Source organism: Python bivittatus, unplaced genomic scaffold (genome assembly GCF_059951505.1).
Source record: "Python bivittatus isolate LINGU-HERP-01145 unplaced genomic scaffold, Pbiv_v1 ctg000850_np1212, whole genome shotgun sequence".
Taxonomy (NCBI): domain Eukaryota; kingdom Metazoa; phylum Chordata; class Lepidosauria; order Squamata; family Pythonidae; genus Python; species Python bivittatus.
The window spans coordinates 22,486,920-22,513,998 of record NW_028277112.1 but is presented as its reverse complement, the minus strand read 5'-3'; the positions used below and the strand labels follow the sequence as shown (position 1 = coordinate 22,513,998).

The 27,079-nt window shown below is 35.8% G+C and overlaps 1 protein-coding gene across 1 annotated transcript; it reads left to right on the top strand.

Annotated features, from left to right (window-relative positions):
- Window positions 1-13,152: 13,152 nt before the first annotated feature.
- TMED7 (transmembrane p24 trafficking protein 7) lies at window positions 13,153-22,516 on the top strand. Its single transcript, XM_007442090.4, has 4 exons — window positions 13,153-13,309; window positions 13,418-13,643; window positions 18,889-19,134; window positions 20,493-22,516. Exons 2-4 carry the CDS (start codon window positions 13,458-13,460, stop codon window positions 20,727-20,729), a joined length of 669 nt encoding a protein of 222 aa, XP_007442152.1. The 5' UTR covers window positions 13,153-13,309; window positions 13,418-13,457; the 3' UTR covers window positions 20,730-22,516.
- The last annotated feature ends 4,563 nt before the right edge of the window (window positions 22,517-27,079 follow it).

The following is a 27,079-nucleotide window of genomic DNA, read 5'->3' as shown; positions in this document are numbered from 1 at the left end:
ATGAATCTAGATCTGTGCTCTGGTCATTACCAAGTCAGAAGGCTACAGGAGCTGATGGAATACCCACAGGAATATGGCAAGCAACAGAAGAAGAATCTGTAAAGGTTCTAAGCAAACTCTGGTAGCAAATCTGGAGAATGATACAACGGCCAACAGTTTGGAAAAAGTTGACCTACATACCCATAGCAAAGAAAAGAAACTTAACAGGGTGCCCAAACTATTGTACAGTATCTTCAATTTCACATGTTAGCAAAATAATATTTAGGATCTTCCAAAGCTGATTAGAGCCCTATATGGAGACGCCAGATCTTCAAGCTGGCTTTAGAAAAGGCCGAGGAACAAGATACATTATTGGTGAGACATGCTAGATAATTGAGAAAGCCAGAGAATATCAAAAAGAAGTTATTGCTTCATTGATTATAGAAAGGACTTCAATTATATTGACCATGTCAAGCTGTGGAATGTGCTTAGAAAATTGGGAATTCCAGAATATCTCATTGTCCTCATGCAAAACTTATACCCAGGTCAGAAAACTACAATCCATATGGAACATGGCAAAACAGAGCCTCCATGTTGACAAAGGAGTGAGACAAGGCTATATACTCTCCCCTTATTTATCCAACCTCTGTGCTGAGGGAAACTGATTGGAAGAAAATTAGCATGATTTTGGAGGAACCATCAATAATATGTGCTATATTGATGATACTACACTGATAGCTGAAAATGCAAGTGATTTGCCAGCTCTCATAATGGCAAGGAGCACAGTGAAAAAATGGGACTAAAGTTAAATATAAAGAAGACCAAACTAATGACAGTCAGTACAACAACCAGCCTTAAAACTGACAAAGAAGATATTGAAGCGGTGGATAGCTTCTGCATTTTGGGATCAACTATTAAAAGTAAAGGAATCAACAGTCAAGAAATATGTCACAGACTGGCATTTGGTAAGGTAGCAAAGATATTCAGATGCCAGGATGTGCCTATATCTACAAAGATCAGAACTGTGCAGGAATTATTTTCCCTATGAAAATAATAGAAAGACCCACTATAGACCCAAAAATTGGACTTTGAAGAAGCCGGATAGAAAGAATTATTGATGCTTTTGAATTTTGCTATTGGAGAAGACTCTTGGGAATGCCACAGATAGCTAAGAAAACAAACAAATGGATAATAGTACAATCAGTTCAGAGTTCTCAGTCGAGGCGCAAATGACCAGGCTCAAATTATAATGCTTCAGACACATTATATGAAGAAATAGCTCTTTTGAAAAGTCTTTAATGCTGAGAAAGATGGAAGGAAAGAGAAAAAGAGGGCAACCAGTAGCAAGATGGATGCACTCAATTACACCAGTGATAAATGCACTGTTGGGAAACCTGGAGGACTAGGTTGGGGAGAGATCATCCTGGAGAAAATCAATGTGGTCACACTTTCACAGCTATAAATAGAAGGGAAAAGGACATAGTTTATTTAACTGGGGTAAAAAACAGAAGAACTAGCTAGGCATAATAGTGCATTATTTATGTAACAGTCAAATATATTGCAGGAGAATATGAGCAAGAGGCTGATCTTCAAATCCACTTGTGGGTTTTCCACAGTCATTCAGGAACATCAAGCTGAATTAGACAAATCTGAATCTGAATCTGATTTTGTGGTTTTCAGAGCTTTGCTAGAAGAGACCAAACGTCCATGTCATCTACTGTCTTAATTCCTTTAGGGGCTAGTCAGATGAATTAGGGATCCAACAAACAGAACATACAAACAACAAACAGTACCATAACTTTCCATTAGGCACAGCTGGTGGACACCAGAGAAACAATAGCTTCATTAATCTATGCATCATTTGGTGCTTGTTTGCTTTTCTCTACTCTGTTTCCATTTTCCCAATAATAACATACGCACAGGTGGAAAATGAATTTCTATGCTTAGTCAGCGGTTACAGAATGATTAATCAAATAAACATATTTATTATTAATTAGCATTTATTTATTTAATTTGATACACCACTGACTACTAAAGTCGATCAGTGGTTTACAGCAGAAGGCCAATTTAAAATCGGAACATTAAAAACAGTTAAAATAGCAGTTAAAACAATCAAGTAAAACAAGTACAATTAATAATGAAAAGTAATGGTTAAAATCAGCCTTAAAAGCTATGCAGGAAAGATGTGTTTAAGGGCCTTTTAAAAATATAAAAAATATAAAGCTGTGACTCTTATTCCCAAATCTCTTGGGGAAGCAAGATGGTATCAAAAGCTCCTGAGAGGTCAGGAAGAACCAACGGAGTCATGCTCCCTCTGTCTATCTCCCTGCAGAAATCATCCATCAGATTGATTAAGGCAATCCCTGCTTATCTTTCTTTGAAGCCAGTATGAAATGGATTTGGATTATCTGCTTCCTTCAGGATTGCCTGCAGCTGAGAAGGTGCCACTCTTTCAGTCAAATTACCCAATGTGGTAGGTAGAGAGTAGCTGAAAATTGCCGTTATCTGATTGATCCTGGGCACGATTCTTAAGAAGAGGTCCAGTAACTGCCTCCTTTAAACAAAGCATACTGCCCTCTCACATTTATGACTTTAACTAAGGCCTTTCAGATAATTTCATGAAGAGAAATTATAAGCCACAGTGTGCAGGATCCACAGTATAAGTGTTACTGCTCCAAGCAGCCTGTCCACATCTTTGGGCATCAGAAATTGAAAGTGATCCAGTGTAAACCAGACAAGAGTTTATTGTATAACAAAAGTGACATCTAGACTGGACCAGTTTTTAAGAAAAAAATAATTGCTCCCAAATCCCTACCTCTTCTGTCCTTGGCACAGTTGGAGAAACAGCATTACAGTGCCTAAAGTCTAGTGATGGGCATTCCCTCCCTCCCTGCCACGTACAAAAAACTAAAAGCCTAATCCAGAACAGCATAGATACAGCATGTACACTCTGTTCATTTGCTCATTCTTTAACATTATATTTGTGCTTCTCACAAACGTGGGAGAAAACTGTTTGTTCTGCCAGGGTGTAACCTTTCCAAGGTTAAAATATGCAATCTGCTTATGATTATTGCCTGGCATTGTTAAAGACTTCTTTTTCCATTGGTTGGCATGCTTCTGACTTTAATGTCCAAAATTATTCTAAAATATTTTTTTTCAAAGAAACAAAAAGTTGGAAACTCAAATGCATTGTACCATTAAAAAAAAGTCAAACTGCTTAAGTATAGCATTGCATTTCATTCAGTGGGGCTTTACTTGTGAATAGGTATGTATAAACTTGCAGCCCTCATGGCAAATGCCTCAGAAATGGAGAGCCTTTTGATATTTGCAGAACAAATACGCCAGCAGAAAGTTTCATCTTTGTATTACTTAACATGTCAATACATTAACCTGGTATGCAGTTTTATAACAGGATTGTAAACAGAAGTATTTGTTCAATTGTCACAGGAATTGTGATGGGCCTCCTCCAACATCTACCACAAGCTGCAGGGAATTGGAAGGAAAAAGATAGAGAACACACCTTTAAAAAAAAAACCTTTAGTTTCTGTCCAAAATCTATGCCAAAGTTTTGTACAGTTACTTAACACATTGTTCCATCAAACCTGAGTTTTGTATGGCCTTCCCACTCCCCAAAACGTTTAGCATATACTCTCGTACAGGGAGAAGTTTCAATATGTGTAGATTTTCCTGTCTGAAACACAAACAAAACCAGCTGGAATTTCCCCTTCTGCAGAAGAATGTGGGCTGTATTCATTTGGATTTAGTTATCTAAAATAATATACCTGAAGTCAACATAACAGGAAATCACAGACCAATAGTTTCAATATAAACTTATTCCGTATTCTTGATTAACTATCTTTTAATTCTGGAGAAGACAGAATGTGATTTGGTAGCAGAGATGCCTGTGTTCGTTTACTCAGAAGGATGCCCCATATAGGTAAGGCTAGCAGATGGTAGGGGTATGTAACTTCTGTATCACTCATCCTGTTACCACTGGCTACTTGCCTGGGACTGATGGAAGCTGGAATTCAACTAGCATTAAAAGCACCCCTGGAGCATAGATAGGTTTGCAGCCTAGTGGAGGAAGATGCAGCATCTGTGCATTGAGGTTCCAAATAGTTTTCTACCAGTGTTTCTGCTTACAGTCTGTTCTTGCTTTCCTCACAGAAAGTAGGATAAGAGTTCCTGGAAAAGTGACACAATGCGACCAGAAGTGCAATAGCTCCATCTTTGCAATAACAGATACTTGTACAACATAGTACAGCTAAAACTCTGCCATTCATAATGGGTAGGAATGGATTTGCTATAGAAATATAGTAAAATTGTCCCCTGGAGTTCTAGAGATTCCTCTCATATACTTTAAGGTAGTTCATGTATCACATTAAAGTATGGCTTGTGTATCCATGGTTTATTAAATAGGCTACATTTAGCTGGTTTTTCATCAACTATGTTTTACAAACCCTAATGCTAAGTTCATTAACTACTCTAAATCGGGAGTAGACAAACCAAACAATGGTTTCTAAGACCAGTCTTACATGCAGATAAACATCACCCAACATCAGCCAGTTATCCACATTTATGCAATGCCCTACTATCATGCTTATCTCTTATGCTTATCTGCTTATCTCTCATGCTTATTTGGTGGGTGGGTGTGTTGTCTATATTGTTGTATTTTTAAAAATATATTGTAAAAACTTGAAGAAGAATCCATTTAGTATGAAACATGCACACATGTTCCTGAATTTAAATTTCTTATTGAATCTTCTGAAGTTATACTGTCTGTGAAGGTTGGCTTTAAAATAAATACACAAATCTTTATTGAACCAAGCCACATATGAATTACCAAGGGTAGGGTTATTCTAAAGGAGACTCAACAGGTATTTCCACATGGAAAGTAGCACATAAATTCCACAAATAAACCATTTTTTAAATATGAGAGAAAATGGTCTAGAAAGGAGGCCTATAGAATGCTACTCATCACTTCTGTATGGAGCCATTGACATATGCTCATTGAATACAATTGTTGAAGCAGCTCTATATCCATCTAATGGTAACATACTTCAGCCCATATTTTGTCATCTTCTGTATTAGGATTTCATAGGAGGCATTTTCAAATGCTTTGCTGAAGTTAAGGTATAATATGTCAACTGCATTCCCCATGTCCATAAAATTAGCCACTCTATCAAAAAGAAGGAGAACAGGCTACTTTAATGTATATATTTTCAGATTAGTTTCTGTGTATTTATCTTTCATGAATAAGATTTGTCCTCATAAAAATGTGTACAGAATTTAAAGAATGGAAATAATATGAGTTTCAAGAATCAGATATAAAATAACTGCACATATTTTCTATTTGATAGATAATGTTCTGTTTGATAGAGATAGTGTTTCTATTATGTTTCTATTATGATTTACATTATGACTGTATTTAGCTGTTTACTCAATACTTAATATATTATCAATTGTAATTGGCAGGGCTTACACAAAACACTTAACCATATATTATGGTTTACAAGGTCGAATGGCTAAGTTAACACGTTATGTTAAAGAAAACTAGCTAAATTATAACTGAATGTGAAACTAGCTTGTGTCAAAAGTTGTGTCAAAACTAGCTTGTGTCAAAACTGGCTAATTCCTTTTGTGTAGATAAGAAAAATTTCAGACAACTCAAAGCAAGATAAAGCTGTTGAGCAAGAGCAAGATTTAATTAGAACGTACATTCTAATTCTAAAAAAAATTAACACAATCTATTGCCAAGCGCATTGAATTAGTTTAGGATGTCAAGTACATAGATCAACACTGAAATAGTTCTAATAATTAAAAAAAACTTATTAAGAAAAGAGGTAATCTTTTGATTATAACAGTATCAGTCCTGTGAGGCAGAAACAAGAACTGGGTATCTTCATTTTTTTTCAGAACTGATTGATAGATAGATTACTCACTGAAAAAAGGAAATAGCCATCAGGAAGCTGAATAACATAGAGAAGTCTCTAGGGATGTTGGGAAAACTGTGCTGAAGAAATAATCATAAGAATTCAAAGGACCAGAAAAGAAAATATGCAACATATCAAGGGTAAGTTTGTTACATACCTCTCTTTGAGAGAATTTGCATCTGAAGGAAATAATGAAATAATCAGCCCACAAACATAATTTGCAAGGGAAAAGTTTCTTCACCACTTTTTTTTTTTTTTTTACAAGGGTGGACATTGATCCTTTCTGAAATAACATTGCATGAGATTTGGAACTGATTAGACTATTGACCTTTTGAAAGCTTTTCATCAGCCTCAAAGAAAGTACTCACATTTCATAAATTGAGAAATTGTTGTATTATTGTGCATCAGTAACCCAAATATCAAGATACTAATTCTACAAGTTTTCAACTCTGCAGTAATGATATACAATGAAAACTTTTTAAAACATTATTTTTTTATTATTCAAAATTTTTATCTCTAAAAAAGTTGCATTGGCATCATGCACAAGAACCCTTTATACAGTACATTTCACTATAAATTAACGTACAAAAAGCAAACTCATCATGGATTAGCTCATTCATTTGAGTGGCAAATAAAATCTGGGAAACATTTATCAAACCCCCTCTGTTCTTTCAAATTTCCTGAATATTGTTAAGCCAATAATTACTAATGTGTTTTTAATTTGCTTGTTTGCTATCTGATACAAATCATGTTCCAACAGGCACAGAGGAACGGAACAGCAAACAGTGACTATCCAAGATATCATTGAAGTTTTGGGATAGGAGTGGACAACAGCTTCTCTTGGAGCATGAACTCCAGATCTGCCAAGTTAAAGGGAGTTTGATGTCTTAGGTGTTATGACCTCTATCAAGTCATTTAGTTAGGACTGCACTGGATTTATGATTCTTATTTTATGATAACAGCATGATGCACAGTTGAACATAGAGCCTTAGACAGGAATCTGGCATTAAAAACTAGATTTAAACCTGCTGCTAGATTGCAATATTAAATACTAGCTGAGAGGATATTGTAACACATGTATCTCATTTTGATGAAATATTGAAGGACAGATAAGGACAATATTGAGTCTCACAAGAACACTAGCTGATTTGTATGGATTAAAAATGGTGATGTGATGATGATGCTATTCATATAAGGATCATCTCTACATCCCTGTAACTATGGCGTTAACCTATTCTGGTATCTGATTTTACATACGTTCCCCATGACACTGCCCTTGTCTCATCTGCATCCTGCAGCAAAGCCATTGAAAGTTGATGTTAGATGTTCCAATGTTAAAAATATTGTTTTCTCTCTTCTCCCCTTTCAATTTTTGCTATGGACATAAACTAGGATCAATTTTGAGCCTTTAATCAAATGGCTGTTCAAATTTCTGATAACTGCATGAAGATTTAGAGTTTTACTTTTTCTTTTTTCCAATAGGATAAAAAAAGTTCTATCGCTCATGACTGCAGTGTCCGGTAGGGGTAGATTGAGCATAAAATGGTTGTGCCAGTGGCTAGGGAATGTGTTTTAGTGAGTGTCTTCATTGTTAGTCCGCCAACATGTTGTTGCTGTCATCATTAACTGGCAAGCGCTTCAGACAGGGATGGAGAGCATATGGCCTCCACATGCTGCTAAACAACAACTTTCAGCATCACTCACCATTAGCCATGCTGGCTGGGATTGCTGGGTATTATTTTTCAGCATCATCTGGAAGACCATACTTGTCCTTTGCCTAAAGTACCTCTTCTTGGAAGAGGAGCTCAGTACAACACACCAGGCAATCAGTACCTGCTACATTCTGGTAGAAAGTTGTAAAGCTGGGAAATGATGGAATAAGCATTTTGAGTTTGATACTTATGGGAGGCATTTGAGCAGCTTTCCTTAAATTGGCAGCTTCCAAGTGCTACAATCACCATAGTTATGCAGTGCGAGAATGATGGGGTTGTAGAATGCTTGTAGCATAACTGGAGAGCACCATGTCAGGAGGGCTGCTATCCTGCCTGTTATCCCGAGTCATACATTTTTTACAGAGACAACATGTGAATTGGACTTAAGGTAGTTAATTAAGGTAGTTAAATCCCAGAAATTGTGTCACCTGAGGAACTATGTGGAAAAGAACCAGGGCAGGTGGTCTGACTAGGTGTTGTTAGAAACTTTAAGAGATTAGAATGGCAGTATCCTCAATGAAACTTTGTATGGAATTATGAAAATGAGAATTACAAGAGGCATTAACAAGATGATTTATATTCATAATTCAGCTAATAAGAGATACCAAGCAGAGTACACTGAGTTGTTTTCATATTAAAAAAAAAGAGATGTATTGTTGAGCTTAATAGCAAAATATCTACTATATTATTATGTTAAAAATAGAAGAAAAAAGAGAGAAAAAGAGAGAGAGAAAAAATACCCCTAAAAACACTATAAATAAATGAATTTTATTGGTCTTTAGGTGCTGTCCTCCAGATCATTCTGCTTCAGAGAGGAGTAAGGTCTAGTACTTTCAAAAACATGCCAGGCCTCCAAATTTGGGGGGGGGGGGGAGTTGCATGGCAAAATGGAGAGAAAACCCTCCCTTCATGGTGCTACACCTTTACTGCCAACATCAACTGTTCTTCGGTCTGCTTTTGAACAGGGGTTTAGCTGCTGAAGAAAACTACATCAACCCTTGAGGAAGCCAGTTCTGCCCTTATCTTTTGTGGGTTTGCATCTTTCATGTTCTTTTTCATGTTAACTGGGAGACATACTTGGGATTAGGTAGGGCTCTAGCTATTCAGAAATCAGATTTAGAACCTATTTACATTCCCCCCCACCCATAGCATGGACCTGCTGTGATCTTATATTTACAGGTGAAACAGATCACATGGGTCTTTCTCAAGGAATCAGTAAAGACTTACAATATAAATTTCTGCTCCAAAACAAAAAGATGTGTAATACAAACCCGTTCCATTTTTAGATTAAAAGATTATGCTGTAGCTATAGAATGGTTGCAAAAAATGGTTAGGATCTTTAAGAATGCATTAGTTCATTCAGAATCTTCCTGAATGAAATTTAGCATATAGGCCTAAATTCAAAGTGGTTTGTGTAAGTGGCAAGGGAATAGTATACATATCAGAAACAAATCTTTTGAGAAAAGAAGAAAAACAGAGTTCTTGAATTAAATAACTGACACCCAAGTTCTTTCCAATGAAATGCTGCCTCTAATGATGCTTTACTAGCTATTCTTTTGAACTTGGGCCAATCCCTGCTAGCCATAGCTACTCAGGTCCTCTGAGTACAGATCAGTTAGATAATCATTCAACAGAGAGGTCAATTAAGTACTCTTCATTTCTTGCTTCACTGCCATTCAGTGAGGACGTAGAGTTTCCCAATGAATCTGGAGCTGGGGAACTCTGATCTTCTCTAGGTAATAGAAATGTTGTCCTCTGAAAAGGCCTGATAACATCATGGGGACAGGCGGTGCATCTGTAACAGAAGTCAAAAAAAGTCAAGAGGGTGGCCATGACCATGGAATTGAAGCCCCACCCCTTTTATATATGTAGCATTCATGATGCCTATAAAAAAGGGATGGAGGTTCAATCCCATGGCTATGATACAGTGTTGAACTGATGACTGAGAATCTTCAAGGTACTCTGAGATTTTGTAGCTTTAATAGAGGAGCAGGTATTGTTCTGCGTATCACAGTTGTTGCTGCAACAGCAATCTTTGTGCCGATTCTCTTCAGTTCTCACTGTAATTTTCATCATATGAACCTGTAGATATTTCAGTTCTGATGGGCAATTATATAGTTAATAATTGTACATCAGTAAGAAGTTCATTGTCTGTGTAAACTAATAACTAGAGTACTTAGAGTGTCTTCCCATTTAATCTCAGCTATAACGTGGTTCATATGGTTTTGGCTTAGTGTGGTTTGATGTGTGAACCCAGCCTGTTATTTGCTAAGCAAATAGAAATGGTTTAATACCTTGGAGGTCTTCTCCAAATATGCTGTTATCCAACATACACTGACTGGGGACATATCATCTGGAGATTATGAGAAGCATAGTCCAGCAAAAATGGAAGACTAGTTTAGGGAAGACTGGGTTAGAATATTTGTTAATAACATTTCAGATAAGCCATGTATGCCCTTAAAGCATTGGGTTGGGATAGGTATGTCAAAACACTCTGGATGAATAGAAACATAATATCAGAAAGTCTCAAAATATCTCAGAGCATGACTTCAGCTTCACAATCAAGAAAAAACTAATTTGCATAACAGATCAACTATCAATTCTTTTTATTTCACCAAAGTTTTAGCACAATTTTCTTTTTCTTTAATATCCTGTATGAACATTTAGGGGTTTTATCTATTCATGCTGTTACTTTCATCTATTAACATGTTTAAAAATAGTAAATGTGGTCTATTTGTGATTACTCAGCGTTCCTTTTGCAACTCCACAAAACCCTCATAGCAACCCCAAAATAGTGAGGTCAAATTTTCCTCTTTTGGGGTGAAGCTGGGAATTTTCTTAATGGCTTAAAACAAAACTATACTCTAAGAATTTGGGAGGAGTGGAGAAGTATTTAGCAATACTATAAGAATTAGCCAGTTTCCTACACATTATTTTTTCTTTCAGATCTTGTGAAATAAAATAGATGCTTTTAAGTACATTAAAACTTTCCATTTTTAAAATTCTTTATAAACTAATTATCATTTCATTCTGCTTCTTCAAAAGCTCATTCCCAAATCAGAAAATTAAAAATATTTTGTAACTTCCTGGGTCCATTTCCTATTAAAGTCAGCTGTAGGAGGGATTTATATCAAACAAAGTCTGTGCTAGATATTTTTAACAGTAGTAAATTATTTTGCTCCCTCCAAAACCAAGTGAATGCAATTTACCTTTCACCATTAAAAGGATCTAGACTTTGGAACACTATTCTAATTCAAGAGCTCCCTCTAGGGAATTATGGTGTAATTGTGATTAAGAATTTGCAATACTGTAAGCCTTTCAAATTTCAGATTACCTTCCTTGATGAATGTGTTAAAAATGGTGGTTTGCAATGCAATCCTAAATGGAATTGGGAAGGAATGAAGTGGCAGAACAATGTCTTCTCCTAATCCTGCTAGTTCATGTTAACTTGAGATGTTCCACATGCAGATGTGGGAAGGGAAGCTGGGCTAAATAAAGATGATCATGTGCTGAGCCTTCAATTTGGTCTAAAAAAAATGTTCTATCCAGTTGGATTGAGTCACCCTCCATTGGGTGATAATTCCATTATACACTGGATAGCAGTGATAGAAAAGGAACTTCATTCACTGGGACTATCTTGAGAGCCCTCTACATGCCAGCTTATGATGAGACAGGCAAAATGATAAGTTCATGTCATCAAATGGCAAACCAATTCTGCCTCTTTATCCAAATACCGTTTTTTAAGCAGCTCTGATCTTAATATGGAAACTGGAGAGATATCTGAAATATATAATATCTAAATTCAGATTTTTAATTCTGGCTCATTCTGATGCCTTGCTGGTGTCCTGGAAGGAAAATTTAAAATAATCCTTTATAATAACTAATTATATCCTTGTGGGTCAAACACAGTAGAATTATTAAATAATGTTTTGTTATATTGCCTCTTCTATGAAGATATTAGAAATAGGCATATTACACCCCTTTTACTGGACTTTCCAGGATGTACAGGCTATTTCTATGTTCAGTTATTGCTGGGTGTCTAGTAAGATTCCATATCCTTGGCAGTGGCCAAATTCTGTTACACTGCTTTAAAGATCAGAAGTCAAATTTTTACCCAGCACATAAATACACTGTCCCTGGATAAGAATTTTAGTTCTTTTATTTTGTCTATTTTTTATACTATGCTTCATTTTTAAGATATATTTTTCTTTTCCTTTTGTTTCATTGGTCTATGATCATAAACTGAATAAACAAACATACTCCAGTACTTATTGCTAAAATGGACTATTGATTTTCTAAAAATTGTTGGAAATACAATGATCAGGTCGGATCATTTTTCCATATTTGGAGGCAATATTGTAATGCTCAACAATTTTGGAAAATGATTTGTAACAGAATGAAACACATTTTAAAAATCGAATTTCATTTCCAACCTGCTGTTTTTCTATTAAATTTTACTAAATCTTACATTCCCACAAAGTATACTGAATTAGCTCTGTGCACAGTAACTGCTGCAAGGATATCTATGCCTCCAACTGGAAAGTATGCAGTTTCTTCTCCAGAAAAACGGCTAATTAAGCTCTGTCAGTGTGTCTTGATGTCCAAAATAACTTCATATTTCAAAAGTAAGTATGACACAAAATTTAATTCAACTTGGAAACAAATTCTGCATTATAGCTATGTACTCTTGGTCTCTCAGTGGCTTTCAATACCGTCAAACACAGAATCCTATTGGGCTGGGAGCGGTAGGTACTGTTTTGTGATGGTGGTTCTTTTTCTGTGGCCAGTTTCAATCAATGTTGACGGGGTGAGAAGTCATGCCTGCAGCCCTTCACTTGTAAGGTGCCACAGGGCTTGACTCTCTCTCTCCTTTTATCTGACATCTGTATGAAATTGCTGTGTGAGGTCACCCATCCATCTCTACCCAGGAAGGACCAAGTGATGCCATCAAAGTCCACCCAGTGCCTGGAGGATGTTTAAGCCTGAATGGGGAGGAACAGAGGCTAATTTCTGACAAGACCAAGTGGCTTTGCGTCTTTGACCCCTCTGGCCGGGGCACAATAAAAATAAAAAAATATCAAAACAAAATAAAATAATAAAAATAAATACAAGACCAAAATAAGCAGGCAAAAACAGCATATAATGAACGCATAATTGAAGCTTGCAATAGTAACATTCATCCTTATCCCACACCCTGGTCCAGCGCATGGGGAAAAAGTCAGGGGCTCACAGCTGTACTGACGGCCAACAGAATTGTGGCCACCCCAAACTTGGGGGCGGGCACTCATTCTAGAGGGCAGGCACTCCCAGAATTCCCCGGGCCTATACAGATGGTACTTCCGGCGAACCGAAGATCGGGAAAGGTTGGCTTACACCGTAAACACTGTCGCCTAGAAACATCTAGTTGCGTTCCCCTCCGCTTGGGAACGGCCAGCTCTCCTCGCAGGACCAATAGCACCTTAGACCACGCCCATCTCTTTGTCTAATTTCCGCCCATCCCATCCTATAACACCTCCTACTCTCCTCAGCGAACACCACGTCTACAAATGATCACTTCCCGGAAGTTCTTCGGTCTTGTCTTAGGTGGAACCCGTTCACTTCCGGGTCATCTGTTCCATTTCGCCCTCCCCCTCTCGTACGGCCACGCCGCAGGTGAAAGCCGGCGCGTCTTCGGCTACCTGGCAGGTAAGATTTTCATGGAGTCCCTCCTCCCCGGGCTCTTGGTTGCGCGAATGGGACTGGCGATTTGCCCCTCTCGCCTCCGCGCTCATTTTGCCTCCTCTTCCACCTCAGCTTAGCCTTCCGTGCTTGTGGTTGAGTCCCCGTCTGGGAGATGTTGCTGCGGGGTTGGCAAGGCAATGGTGCCTCCGCAGGGTCGTTGACGGCGGGGTTGTTGCTGTTCCTGCACCTGAGTTGGGCGGTCCGCGCCTCAGAGATCACCTTCGAATTGCCTGATAATGCCAAGCAGTGCTTCTATGAGGAGATCGTGCAGGGCACCAAGTGTACCCTGGAATTTCAGGTAAGGACATCACCCCTTTTGCAGCGCCACATAGGCAGGTTCACGCCCTTGGCTGTGCGCGCGCGGGTGTCCGCCCTTCCACACGCAGAATCCTTGCTCTTGTATGGTTTCAGTTGGTCAGGCAGGAATGGGGTTTAAAACGGCCCCTTTAGTAGTGCAGTTAAGTAGGACTGAAAAGACGGTGGCGAGAGGAGGATATTTCAGGAAATGTAACAGAAGGCTCTGGAGAGAGTCGCTATGAATTCTATGTTGAGGTATTGCTCCATTTATCCTCTTACCTAATCTGCCTTCCCTTCCTTTTTAGTGTTCGTCTTGTTCACTTGGGCTTCTGATCTGTCATATTTGTCATGGACCTTTTAGTTTTGAGGCTTCTTATTTTATACTATGATATTGTAATGTTAGTCTATCACTTTTATTATATACCTGTACTGTCCGTAGTTTTAAGCACTTACAAATAAAACTACTCCTACCATTGCTGTTTTTATTTCTTGATGGTTGTATGTGGAATTGATCAACCTGTTGCTTACAGTAGTATCGTGCAACTGGTCACCAGTGTTTCTTTATATAGATAACAGGCATAATGATTTGGTTTTCAAGCCATCAGGCAAAGGCTGTTCTTAAATATCTGCTTTGTGCACTGTGCAAAGAAAGTTAAATTGTATGATTTTCAACTAAAAGAAGAAAATGATATGCAAAGTAAGTTGGCTTTATAGGCTCCAAAATATATACAGTCAATATTAGCTAAATAAAGTGCATATAGCTTATATAGAGGGTACATATACCAGCATCAGCAATTTCATTCTGAAAATAAGACAGATTTTGGTCATCAGCAATTTTTTGTGTGTCATCAAACCAGCATCTTCATTAAAAGCAAGATTCAGTGTACATTCCTGTTTATTTAAAAAAAGCAAGTTATTTTATATTAGAATATAAACTCTGTAGACAAAATGCATTATCTGATTGTCTCTTCTCCAGAATATGACATTGAAATGGAGCTGTGCTGTATGGAGATTAAAAAGCATGGACCATATGTTGCCTAAAATATAAAGAATATATTTACTATCCAACTTGAATGATGATTCATCTCACTGTTCAGTGGAAACAAAAGAAGCACTATTTTTATGCAATCAATTTGGCTTCACCAGTCCTAGGAAACTACATAGCACTGTCCCATTTAGCAACATCAAGTTATCTTGCTATCTCATCTTCTACTCAGTGAGATGTAGAATGCTTCTTCCAGCTATGCCCCCATCTTTTAGTTCTACTATTAGGACTAAATAATAAGAGTGTTATTCTCATTTAACAGGTTGACTTGAGATAATATTTCAAATTATCAAGATTAGGAGAAATTGAAATAGTAAATATTTGAAAAGTGATTATCCATAGAGCAAGATGTTTAACAGATTTTGGTAGAGATCTGATGATAATGAAAATGAACTGTAATTTTATCTATAGTACTAACTGCAATCTCAAGAATCCAATGATATTATATTTATTTATTTTTATTTATTATTAAATTTATATGCCACCCATTTCTCCCAGAGATGGAATTGAGGAATCAAGACATCAGACATCATTATGGGTGGGAGGAAAAGCATGACTACATAGATTAAATATAAGCATACATTGATTATTTTAACAAATACATTATCATGAGCATTACTAAGGTATATATTGAAAAAAAATAGGATGTAACAGTCAAATTCTAATTAGTTAAAGATTAATAATTTCATATAAGATAAAGGCAGTTCTTTCATAGAGGAGCAAAGTTTAATTTAGTAAGATGAGACCTTAACATTTGCAAGAAAACATTGTTACATGTGATTTTTGAACTTGGAGACAAATCTAGTAACTTGCTTTTATTTCAACTTTCCCCCCATCTGTTGTTTTATTTTTTATTTCTATCCTATCTATTTTTTTTTCACTTTGAGCATTTAAAGACCTATATTGCATGCCAGCTTCAATGTAGAATTTCTGATTTATTTAGGCCAGTTGCACTTAAGCCCAGCATAAGGAATTCTAGTTTAAAATAAGTTAGCAAATGATGCAAGATTGACATTATACATTGGTATCTTCCATGCATTAGCTAATCAGTACATGGGAGTTTAACCTTTTTTCCACAATTCCTACAACTCCTACAACTCATCTTACATCTGCATGTTATCCATTATATCTATATTGTCAGAAAGGCAACAGGAGGCACTTTTGGCAATACAAGTTTTAAGACATTCAACATAGTGTTAACTGACATAAACATATATCTGTGTTGGTGCATGTATGAAACAAATAAACTTCTTTACAAGAAGGGGAGACACTTCAGTAAGGAATTAATAAAATATACCAGAAAACTCACAGGAGACAATTATATAAACAGAAGAAGCAAAATAAATATCAGGTTCCATTCTAGGGAATAGAATTGTGGCCTGCACATATGAGAACCTGACTTGGCTAGTGCTGAAACAGATTTGGTGCTTACTGGGGAGCAGTGAAATAATTTAGTCTTATGACTAGGTGCTTTTCAATTCTGCATTTCTCAACCTAACCTGTTATTTGGGTGGGCGGGTGGCTGGTATTCTTGGTGATGTCTACGTATGGGGATTCAGGACAATATTTTGTCTGGATATCATGTTTGTTTCATTCAATTGTTAATAGTCTCTTTATGCAAAGAACGTTTCTTGCAGTAGCATACCAGTAGAATATTCACCAATGAAACTGGCTGTGCTTCCCATATTTTTACTTGGAATGGGATGGTTATCTCTTTTTGTGGGGGCTCACTAACATTGATCGTCTTGGTGCAAACATCACATTTTTTTGTATGGAAATAATGCTACTACCTGATATTAAGTTTCTTATTAGAGAATTTTATCTGAAATCCTGAAGCAAGAAGTGTATAAGGAACTTGAGAAGATAATAGAATTAATTTTCCTTTATTATTTTGCTTTCCCCCAGATACTAATTTCTGTCTTTACTATGTTTATATCAGAGGTTCATTGACCTGATGTTTATCCTTGTTTTTATACATGAGCAATATTCCTTTGTTAGAGTTTAAATTCATTTATTGCAATGTTAAAGTGCATTTTCTCTTAACCAGGTGAGCAGAAAGATGTTCTGCCTCTCTGCCTTCCATACAATAAAATCTAATGGCATTATTAAAATTAAATAGCATCAAAATGTGTAAAATTAAAATCCGGATTGTATACAACTGTTTAACTGCTTGAAAAAGTGAACCAAGGAGATTTCCCTTGGTGAAAAGTTCCACATTTGTGATTCTGCTACTGAAAAAGGCTTGTTGTGTGTGCCCTTCTACCCAGAATATGAATCCTAGTGCAGCTCAGAGAAGGGAAGTACCACAGATAAGAGAAAAGTCTGTTGAAAATAAATTCTCAATAGGAGTGGGTAAGAAAAAATAACCTTCATTAGACCGAGCATTCTTAATGGGAAAGGAATGCTAACTCTTTCAGGGAAGGACTATGAAACCGAAAGAGAGGGTAAATTAGCATGGAATATGATGATTATGAACAATTCGTACTAGAACACTATCTTGAAGTCCCAACTGCAAGAGTCTAAAAATGTACCCTTACCTACAGTGTTTCCAAAAATGCTAGCAATGCTGATGTCAGAATTCCGTAGCGTTAATCTTGCTGTGTATCCCCATCCTTTTGTCTTGATATTCTATGTTCCTTATTTCAGGCTTCATAACTCTGATGCCACTTGTTCAGCAGTAGATATTAAATGTTGACATAGGTTCTCTTGGTTTCATCATGGATTATGTGTGGATAACCTACTGTATTCTGGAATGAATTGTATTCATTCATCAAAGTGTAATACTTAAGATGAAGGAAATACTTAATGTACAAAAGGTATCTTTAAAAACTTTGTCCAATATATTTTGAGCTTACTAATGAGAGCTTTCAGAAGTTTGTTTCTTTTGCTGAATGTAACTTGTGAGTGTTGTCTAGCTTGATCATTTTATATCATGATGTAAAATGTTACCATGCAATACTTTAATCTTAAGCTTTAGCATTATCAGTGCATTATTACAAACTATAATGGTTTGGATTTGGTTTCTATCATAAGGACCATCTACTTTGTGGAGTTGTATTAAGAAGACATTCTCATATGTTGATGTGGAGATGAATTTTGTTTGTTTTCTCTCCAGCTGCTGGTGTCTTCAAAGCAATTTTTTAAATAACTTTTATTCATGTATTTATGATTTTAATTTGATGTAAGCCACCCAGAGTCCCCCATTGTGGGGAGATGGGTGGGGACAAGTTTACTAAATAAATAAAATCTATTTTATAGGTCCCATGACTGTTCATACCATATTTTTAAAGAATGTTAATGATTGCTAGGAAAAATAACAAAAGTTGCCCTGTTCCTTCATACCAATATCTCTTTACTAGACCAAAAGCTTTCCATAAATGGAAAGGGACCTTCTATTCATGAAAAATTATCTTTTAGTACAAACTTCTGGTTTTACCTACATGTGGAATTAATCGTGCTTCTGCAAGTACAAGATGAATGGCCTTCCTGAATTTAGAAAATGAAGATGAATCATACATACTTTTTCAGAAGTGTTGCATGTTTTAATCTTCCCCTTTTCTTCTATATTTAATTTTTCATTGATTATGTGCTGACAAATCAGTGTTGACTCTTAGTGACTGCATGGATAGACCTTTTTCAGGATCATCTGTCCCCAGTTTGGCCCTTCATGTCTTCCAACAGTGTACCCACTGCTGCTGTAATGGAATCTATATACCTTGCTGCTGGTCATCTACTTCTCTTTCCTTCCACCAAAATGGAAAGCCTATGTCAGTCTTTAATAAATGCACATCTAGTTTCGGATATTACATGACAGAATTTTATCTATAGTAGAAAGAAGTTCAAAACTGTGACCTTAATGGTTTTAATAACCGTTTCACAATTTGAGTGGAAGGTTATTCTTAGGTCCTGCCTGTTCATGTTACTTGGTAACTTATTTGGCTATTTTTCAATTATAATTTGGACCATCAATTATAATTTTGGCCAAGCAGTTCCTGCAAGTACAAGAACATCTGAAATGCAACAAAATGTTTCTAGGTTGCCTTTGACTTAGTTGTGATTGTAATATATTGATTTCCCTTCCTGAAATTTTTAACAATCTGCTATGTTTAGTATATTTGCTTTTTAAAGATGCTTCTTTAACTGACAAGAATAATAGCATCAGAGACTATTGTTCCAAATACCAGTTTTCTTTATTCCACAGGTGATTACTGGAGGACACTATGATGTTGATTGCCGCTTAGAAGATCCAGATGGTATTGTCCTATATAAAGAAATGAAGAAACAGTATGATAGTTTTACTTTTACTGCATCCAGAAATGGAACATACAAATTTTGTTTCAGCAATGAGTTTTCAACTTTCACACACAAAACAGTGTACTTCGACTTCCAAGTTGGAGATGACCCACCTCTCTTTCCTAGTGAAAACAGAGTCACTGCGCTCACTCAGGTAGGGTGAATTTTGAACACACAATAATATCTTCATCCCAAAGTATACTAGAACCAGGTTATAAGACTTCAGAAATCTTATTTCTGTCTAGTTCCATGTCTGTACACCTAGTTAACTGAATTACATTCATTCCTCACTTGATCAACAATGAGAATACAAGGGAGGGTGGCATTTAGTCATCTTTTCATTTACAATACCAAATATTTTTGTTACCAAATATTTTTGAATAAATTACCAAATATTTTTGTATAAATATTATAAATTGGAGCTTGATATGCTTGAGTGATTTGTAAATCTTAATTTTAAACTCCACTGCAGTAGACAGTTCAATATTTTGTTTGCCAATGTGCAGACCACTGTGTAGTTACATATGAGAGGTAAAATAATGGTGCTAACATGAGTCAAAGGAGGGATAAAAAGACAGTGAAAACATCAGATTTCGGCAGCTGGATTGTCCCCTCTTCTAATACAGAACACTTTATTACCAGCTGTCCTCTGAGAAGGAACAAAAAATAGAATAAAGGCACCCCCCCAAAAAAAACCTCTAGGCTATTTGTGTGTAAAAAATCCCCCAAAGTATGTGGTTTTTACTGTAGCCCAATTGGAAGACCTGTAAATCTCCAGATATTGGTTAACTACAACTTGTAGCATCCATCACTGTTGGCCAAGGACTCTGAGACTGCAGCTTTAGTAACAATCTTCCCACCAACAGAGCAGCTTCTGTCAGCAATACAGAGATGGGCTCAGTCCTTTCTCCTGCATCTTTTCTCCACCCCATTTCCAAAATGTATTTTAGAGGATTGGAAGAAATTTCTTGAGTTATTCAGGGGAGAGAGGTGAAATGAGGAAGTCCAATTGAGCAAGTAAATAGTTCATATGATTACAAAGTTCATCATATGTATTCATGTTTCATTTTAGGATTTCAATTATAAAATTATTAGTTTCAATTTTAGAATTAAAATTCAAAAGTTTTCAATATATAGTTTGCATCAGGCTCTAATGTTCTTGCATCTGACTGACATACAGTTTCTATATGGATAGGAAGACGTAGGTATTGGTAATTATTCATCTGTTTCATTACAGAAATATTTTTAGAGTTGGTTATTTTTGTTCTAATGAAAAGTATGAGCAACTAGATTAATTCTGTATGAGAATGATAACTCTCATTCTGCAGAATGTAATCCTTCCCTTTTGGTTTTTGTAAAACTCTACATGTTATACTTGCACGCTGTGATTAAATATGGATTTAAATTTATATTCCCATAATTTTCTTACCTAAGAATCTATTTTTCATTTTATTAGTAATGATTAGATTTCAGTCTGTGTTACTCATCAGTGCTCTGTTTTTCTGTCTCTAGATGGAGTCAGCATGTGTTTCAATTCATGAAGCTCTAAAGTCTGTCATTGATTACCAGACACATTTTCGGCTGAGGGAAGCACAAGGCCGCAGCAGAGCAGAAGACTTAAATACACGAGTGGCTTATTGGTCAATAGGAGAAGCCATCATTCTACTTGTAGTTAGCATTGGGCAGGTATTTCTTCTCAAAAGCTTCTTCTCTGACAAAAGAACCACTACAACTCGTGTTGGATCATAACAAGCTTCATATCCACTGTTTGAAAAATATACTATTATTTGAATGATTTCTAGTTAAAGAACAATTAAATACAGGGAACATTTTAAAAACCTTTAGCCTTCTCACTTCAAAGTTGTGAAATTCATACTCCCCAAAAGCTGTCACAGAAAAAAAGACAGCCTTTTATTTGTTATACATTGGGGTTTTCTTTCATATCTGCTGAAAGATCTAATAGTTGCTATTTTTTTAACAAATGAGACTTACTTGTTAGTACATAGTGCTTTAAGAAAATCCTTTAAGTGGTGAATTAAAAGATTGTCCTTATAAAAAAGAGAGTGCAGTCTAACCTTGCAAGTCTGGAAGTATTGAAATGAAAACAGAAACACATATAATTAACAGTAGTCTCAAAGCCTTGTACTGCACTGTTTTGAGTGACTATGGAAATTCTAGGGTCTTGAATAATTTTTGTTGGTGTATATATATATATTATTTTACTGTACCAATTTTAGATAGAATCCTGGAAAAAAAAATTCTGTGCATTGAAAGAAGTCGGTCATTGCATTTTGCTTTTTAAATTAAATAATGGGGAAAATGCCTTCTAATTCTTGAAGCTGAGTCTTAGAGTTCTGCTGTTGCTGCTACTTTGAAGAACTAAATCAGTCAGCTTTGACAGAAACCATCTAAATTTTAACAATATGAAGTTTTCACTTTCACTTGAACTTGATAGGACTAAGCAAAAAATGCACTGGTTTAAGTAACTTTCAGCTAAAAGCTAGCCTCATAGTCTCTTTAATATTAGGTCAGAGCTGTTCAACCAGATGCCCTTTAGATGTTTGGAACTATAATTCCCATAAATCTTAAAGATGGTCAGTAATCATGGGAGTTACAGTCCCAGAGATCTGGAGACCAACATGTTGAATAAGGTAGAATTGCATGGCCATAAATGGCTTGAGTGTTTTAGTCTAAATAATTGATTTATTAAGCAATGTATGCAAATGTTGGGCATGATCAGATGACTTCTGTGAATAAATTTGCTGATTAAACATTCTAAATTGATGGGGACAGCTTCTCATGTGTGCTTACAGTTATGTGTTGCCCTATCCTAACTACTACCACTTTTGTGCTAAAAGGCCACTTTTTGAAGTAGCTTACAAGATTTGGGGAATGAGGGATTTTGCTATATAATTAGTAATCGTTCTACTTACATCTGCTTTCTAACATCTCAAATGTTTTTATGGGTATTTAAGATTGCACACTGTTGTTTCAGGCTGCCAAAAAGAAATAAACATTACCACAGCAATCATACTCATTGAAAGTAAGCCTCATTCCTCTCAGTAAAAATAGCATTTTCTAAGTGGATAACAAGGCTTGTCTGAGAGGATGAAGAAATTACTTGTAGTGGTTACAAACATATTAAGACGACTAAGCTTAAGAACTTACACTCACTAAAATAAGATGGATATTTCATAGTACTTTTGTGCAGTTAATTGACCCATTTTTTCCCTGTTCCATTGTAGATTTTCTGTAAGCACACTTTACATTTTTTTCTGTGTGAACTACCTTATTGTGCTGTAAAAGGGAGGGAAAGAGGTACTTTATCACTGAGTCTGGGTATTTGAAGATGTTAAAAATGCCTAATATTTTCCCTTACTTTGTGGATGTGGCTTTTTAGAAGATAGAACATTGATGTGTTTAGAGATGGGGAATATTCCAGTGCTGTATTTGTTTGAAATTCTGCAATAATAACTTGCTGTAGAATGTGCTTGGTCTTTCACTTGAGCTTGCAGAAAATAAATGTATTGAATGTACTTGTTGTTTGTTGTAAAGGTCAACTACATGCCATTTGCGAAAGCAGGGTAGTTAAATCAGTTTTTAGGATGAACTGCTTTAACTTCCATTCCTTTTAGTGATTCATATTCAAGAGCCCCACAGAAATCCTGTAAAACAAATAAACATTGACAGAAGTGGTATTTGGCCATAAATGTGAGGAAATCTCATAAGGGCCTATCTGTTCAGAGTAAAGTTACACACTTTTTTGTAAACAGGTCAAGTGAGGGTTTTAGTTTGATTTTTTTCATTTCAAACTTTGGCCGTCTATATCAAACTGGTTACATGTATGATGGAGAAAAGTCTTATAACCAATAACCACCTAAAAGCACTATATCTAACAAGAGAGTAAGTTTCTTAACAATAGAGCTCAGGTGCTGTTTTGCTTTGCTGAATTTGTAAGACAGTTGATAGGATGCAATTAAAGGAGAAAAATCCACATTTGACCACCTAATATGGATATAAATATTATTTTTCAAACTTCTAGGTGGTTACCAGGCATTATTTCAGTCCAACCATACTTACTTATTGCATCTAGTTCCTTAATTTATAATGAGACTACTTGGCCTGTTCTTTTTGTAGGATAGGGTTTGGGACAGTGGCTTAAACTATCTGGATTCTGTCTAAAGGATTTTGTATCTTGCTGCAGTTTATATGTTTTCAATGTTCCTTTCATACATTTCAGAAATTTTGAAGTTGCCACATTTGGTTCTAGCATACATTATTATTAGCAGTGGCTAATAGACAAAAGCAAATTCCAAAGTAAGTTTAAACATGTCTATAAACACAATTTGGTCATAAGACTTATTCAAAGACTCTATGTCACGTGTATATGATTAAAGTACAGTTTAACCATATCATGATTCCAGGTTTTTGAATTTAATTTTCTTGAAGTCCATATATATGTATAATTATATGAAATGTCCAGTTCTTGATATAAACCTTTCTTAGTGTCAAAAAGACAAAAAATAGCCCTGTGAAATTATATAAGAAATAATAAAATTAACATAAGGTTCGGTTGAGTGGTTATTATTTGGAGAGTTGGGTTATGACAGCAATTGTAAAATCCTCTAAAAAGTTGCCATCTTACTTTAGATTTGGATTTTAAAATTATCCTATCTCAATTTTAGAATCAAAGGCAATGCTGAAGGACAACCCACTCTTTACAAATTCTCACAATAGGCTCCTGGTTTTGCTTAGTACTGTAAAACTTACTTCCATAAACTGCATGTGAGACTGCCACATAAATTAATTGCAGATATAGAGATGTGGATATAACTGACAGTTAAAGTATCAGATCAAACAATATTTCATAAACTGACATTCAGCATATCTTGGACAGCAATTCCCATCACCTCCAGCTTGTCGTTTCCCTTCCCCTCTCCTTTAATTATTTGTCAGGTAGTTGCAAATCTCAGGATACTCTGACCTTGCTGAAGGTATCGATCAAGACGCTGGGTATGTTTAAGTTTTGTTTTAAAATATAAATTTATTACACATGCACAGACACAGAAATATACCAAGGCCAGACTAACATGTACCTCATTTTTTCCCTTTCAGCCTACTTTTCACCTGTTGTAATTGCTCACAGAATCTTACTAACCAATCCCATTGATTCCTTTGTGGGAAAGAAGCTTCAGTTAGTCATTAGTCATTCAACTGAAGAGACAATACATTCTCATTCTTTTATACTAGTCAAGATACAACCGTATCTTTCTAGATATGCATGTGCACGCACATACATTTAAGTGAACTAGTAAGATAACAGCAATTCACCAGCATACCACAGAGGGCATCAGATTGGGGAAGTTAGTGATTACTACAAACTGGGTGTTTCATGACTAAATAAAGAAATATGAGTTTCTGGCTACAGACTTAACTATCTCAGATTACAACACTGCAAGGAAAGGGGAAGAGACTTAATGGCAGAAGCGGAAGGGGAAACAACAGGAAAGAAGAAACTAATAAAAAATTGATGCTGTGGAAACTCCTTTTTTCATCTTCTGGAAATCACATGACTGGGCAAATATTCTAAAGATAATTTGAATGTCAAGTACTGTGCTGACACAACTGAAGAAACCTTGGGAAATGGGAGAGAAAAGGGCTACAATAGATAATTTGAGAACTGCTCTTTGTGAAATGGTGAGAAGTTTATTTGGGGAGCATTTGTAAATAAAGGAATTAAATCAGTGAAAGGCCCAATACAAACCCATCTGTAGGCAACCAAAAAATTAATGTTCTTGGTATGCTAACTAAGTCATCTAGTAAAAACTATAACAGCAACTTTGCAAATGAATACCCTGTTGAATTTTGGAGGTAGATTCTAATTCAGCCTTCCCTAATCTAGCATCTTTCAGATATGTTGAAACTATAAAAATGATGTTGTTTAAGAGTTTTGCAAGTCCTCCCACATTTGGAGGGATAAAATTGGGGAAAAGTTTTAATATGGAGCAGTTCAATGGGGGCTCCTAGCTATAACAACTAGAAATTTTCAGTTTTCATGTTCATACAACTAAACCACCCATTATCAAATGCTGAATTTTAAGAAGACATGGAAATTACCATCTTGTATAATTTGGAAAGTTAATAATTGGCTTTAGAGTTCTTGTCATGCTCTTGTATAATGATGTCCCATGGATTTTTACCTTCTTGTCATGCTCTTGTATAATGATGTCCCATGGATTTTTACTTTCAATGCACTTTACCAAATACTGTTCAATGTCCCACTGGTTTTACCTACCATTCCTACCCCCTATGTATATATTATATTACAAGGGTCTCCGTTGTGACAGTCACACAACATTTGAATAAATCAAGTTTGGAGTATTTTGATTAAAGAGCATGACAAGAACTCTAAAGCCAATTATTAACTTTCCAAATTGCATTAATCCATACAGTGATTCATTTACTTTTGGCAAATGTGTTGTGTGAACTTAGCAATTCTGGCTTTTAAACCATAGTTCATGGTTCAGCATAAATTACAAATGGCTGTGAATGAGTCATTTATAATTTATTTCATAAACCATAGCTTAGCGTAATGTTTGATATCAATAATTTAGAATTAGCTTCTGGAATTAGAAGCTTGTTCAATTTCTGTTTTCTAAAAGAAAATTCATATTTATAAGGCTGTGTAGACGACACACCAAGCAAAAAGGTTCAGTTAAGAAACATACATGCTTCCATTTTACCTTTCATGTACTGCACTATAACAAAGGTTTGTGGCTTACCATGTACCTAAACCAGGAACAACCATCACTGTAGGTTTACAAAATTCATTTTGTAGGTGATTACAAACTTTGCTAGGAATTAAAAGTCCTGATATCTGGAAATCTCCCATTGCTATTTCAGGCTTGAAAGTCATGGTAAGCCGCAAAGTTTAGTTGTGCAAAGCCAGCCAAAAACGCAATAGTTGTTTAGCATGGCATTTTACCCATGATTATCTTAACTATACTTTTTTACTAAAATAACACAATTTTATTTTCTTTCTTTTTAAAAAACAATACTTTCATATATGGAAAAAGAAAGGAAAACAAAAAAAGAAACATGTATACAAAATATAATTCACCCTAGTTTTAAGCAATTAAACCTTAATCAAATGAAATATTGATCAGTATTTCCATTACACCAATAAATAGCCAACTCATACAGAAAGTAAACACACATCTGTGATCCAAGACAGTAAATCTAGGGTTTTAGTGTTTCCAGATTTGAACAGTGAGGTTATTGTTTTGTTTTGTTTTGCTGCTCTCATCATTAAATCTATTAATTCTTCCTGTAAAGGTAAGTTCCAAGTTCTTGGTATGTAATTCACAAATACATTCATATCTGTAAACTCTATTGATCTTTGTACCTTGTACTATATTAACAAACATATGGATATCAAACCAAAATGTGGCAAAAATATGACAAGAACTTATCATATGAATAAGAGTCCCCTCACCCATTTTTACACTTCCAATATAATGAATAGCCAGCCCTGTTCAATCTTCTGGGTTCACATGATACACAGAACCATAGATAATTCAGTGGGATTCCACAACACAGAAAACTAGTTGGTGGCTTACTGTGGCATGCGAACAGTTGACAATGGAAAGCAATAGCACAGAAGTTTTAAATTGTGCTTAAGTGAGTAAGAGTAGCTCTTTTACACAAAGATCTAGTGAAAAGGGTCTATTGCCATCTGTAACCAGCATTAAAATTCTCACAGAACAGTAGAAAATCCTGTTCTACGCATTCTACAGTATGTACTAGGAAAATCCAGAGCTGGAATGGAAGAATACAGATGGAAAATGTGAAATACAGTTTAATTTTTTTTCTAGCTATCTCAATATTTTTTACAAATAAAATTTAGTGTATCCTAAAGACTGGTTTAGCTAAGGCCTCTAACTGCTTGTCTCTTGACTGGCTGGGATAAAGCGACAGGTTGACTTAATAATGGTTTCTTGAATTAACCCAAACACCTGTGTGTGTACAGCACCCTGAACCATCAGCAAACCATAGGCTTAGTACGGTTATTCAGCTTCATGAACCACTCGTGAACAAAA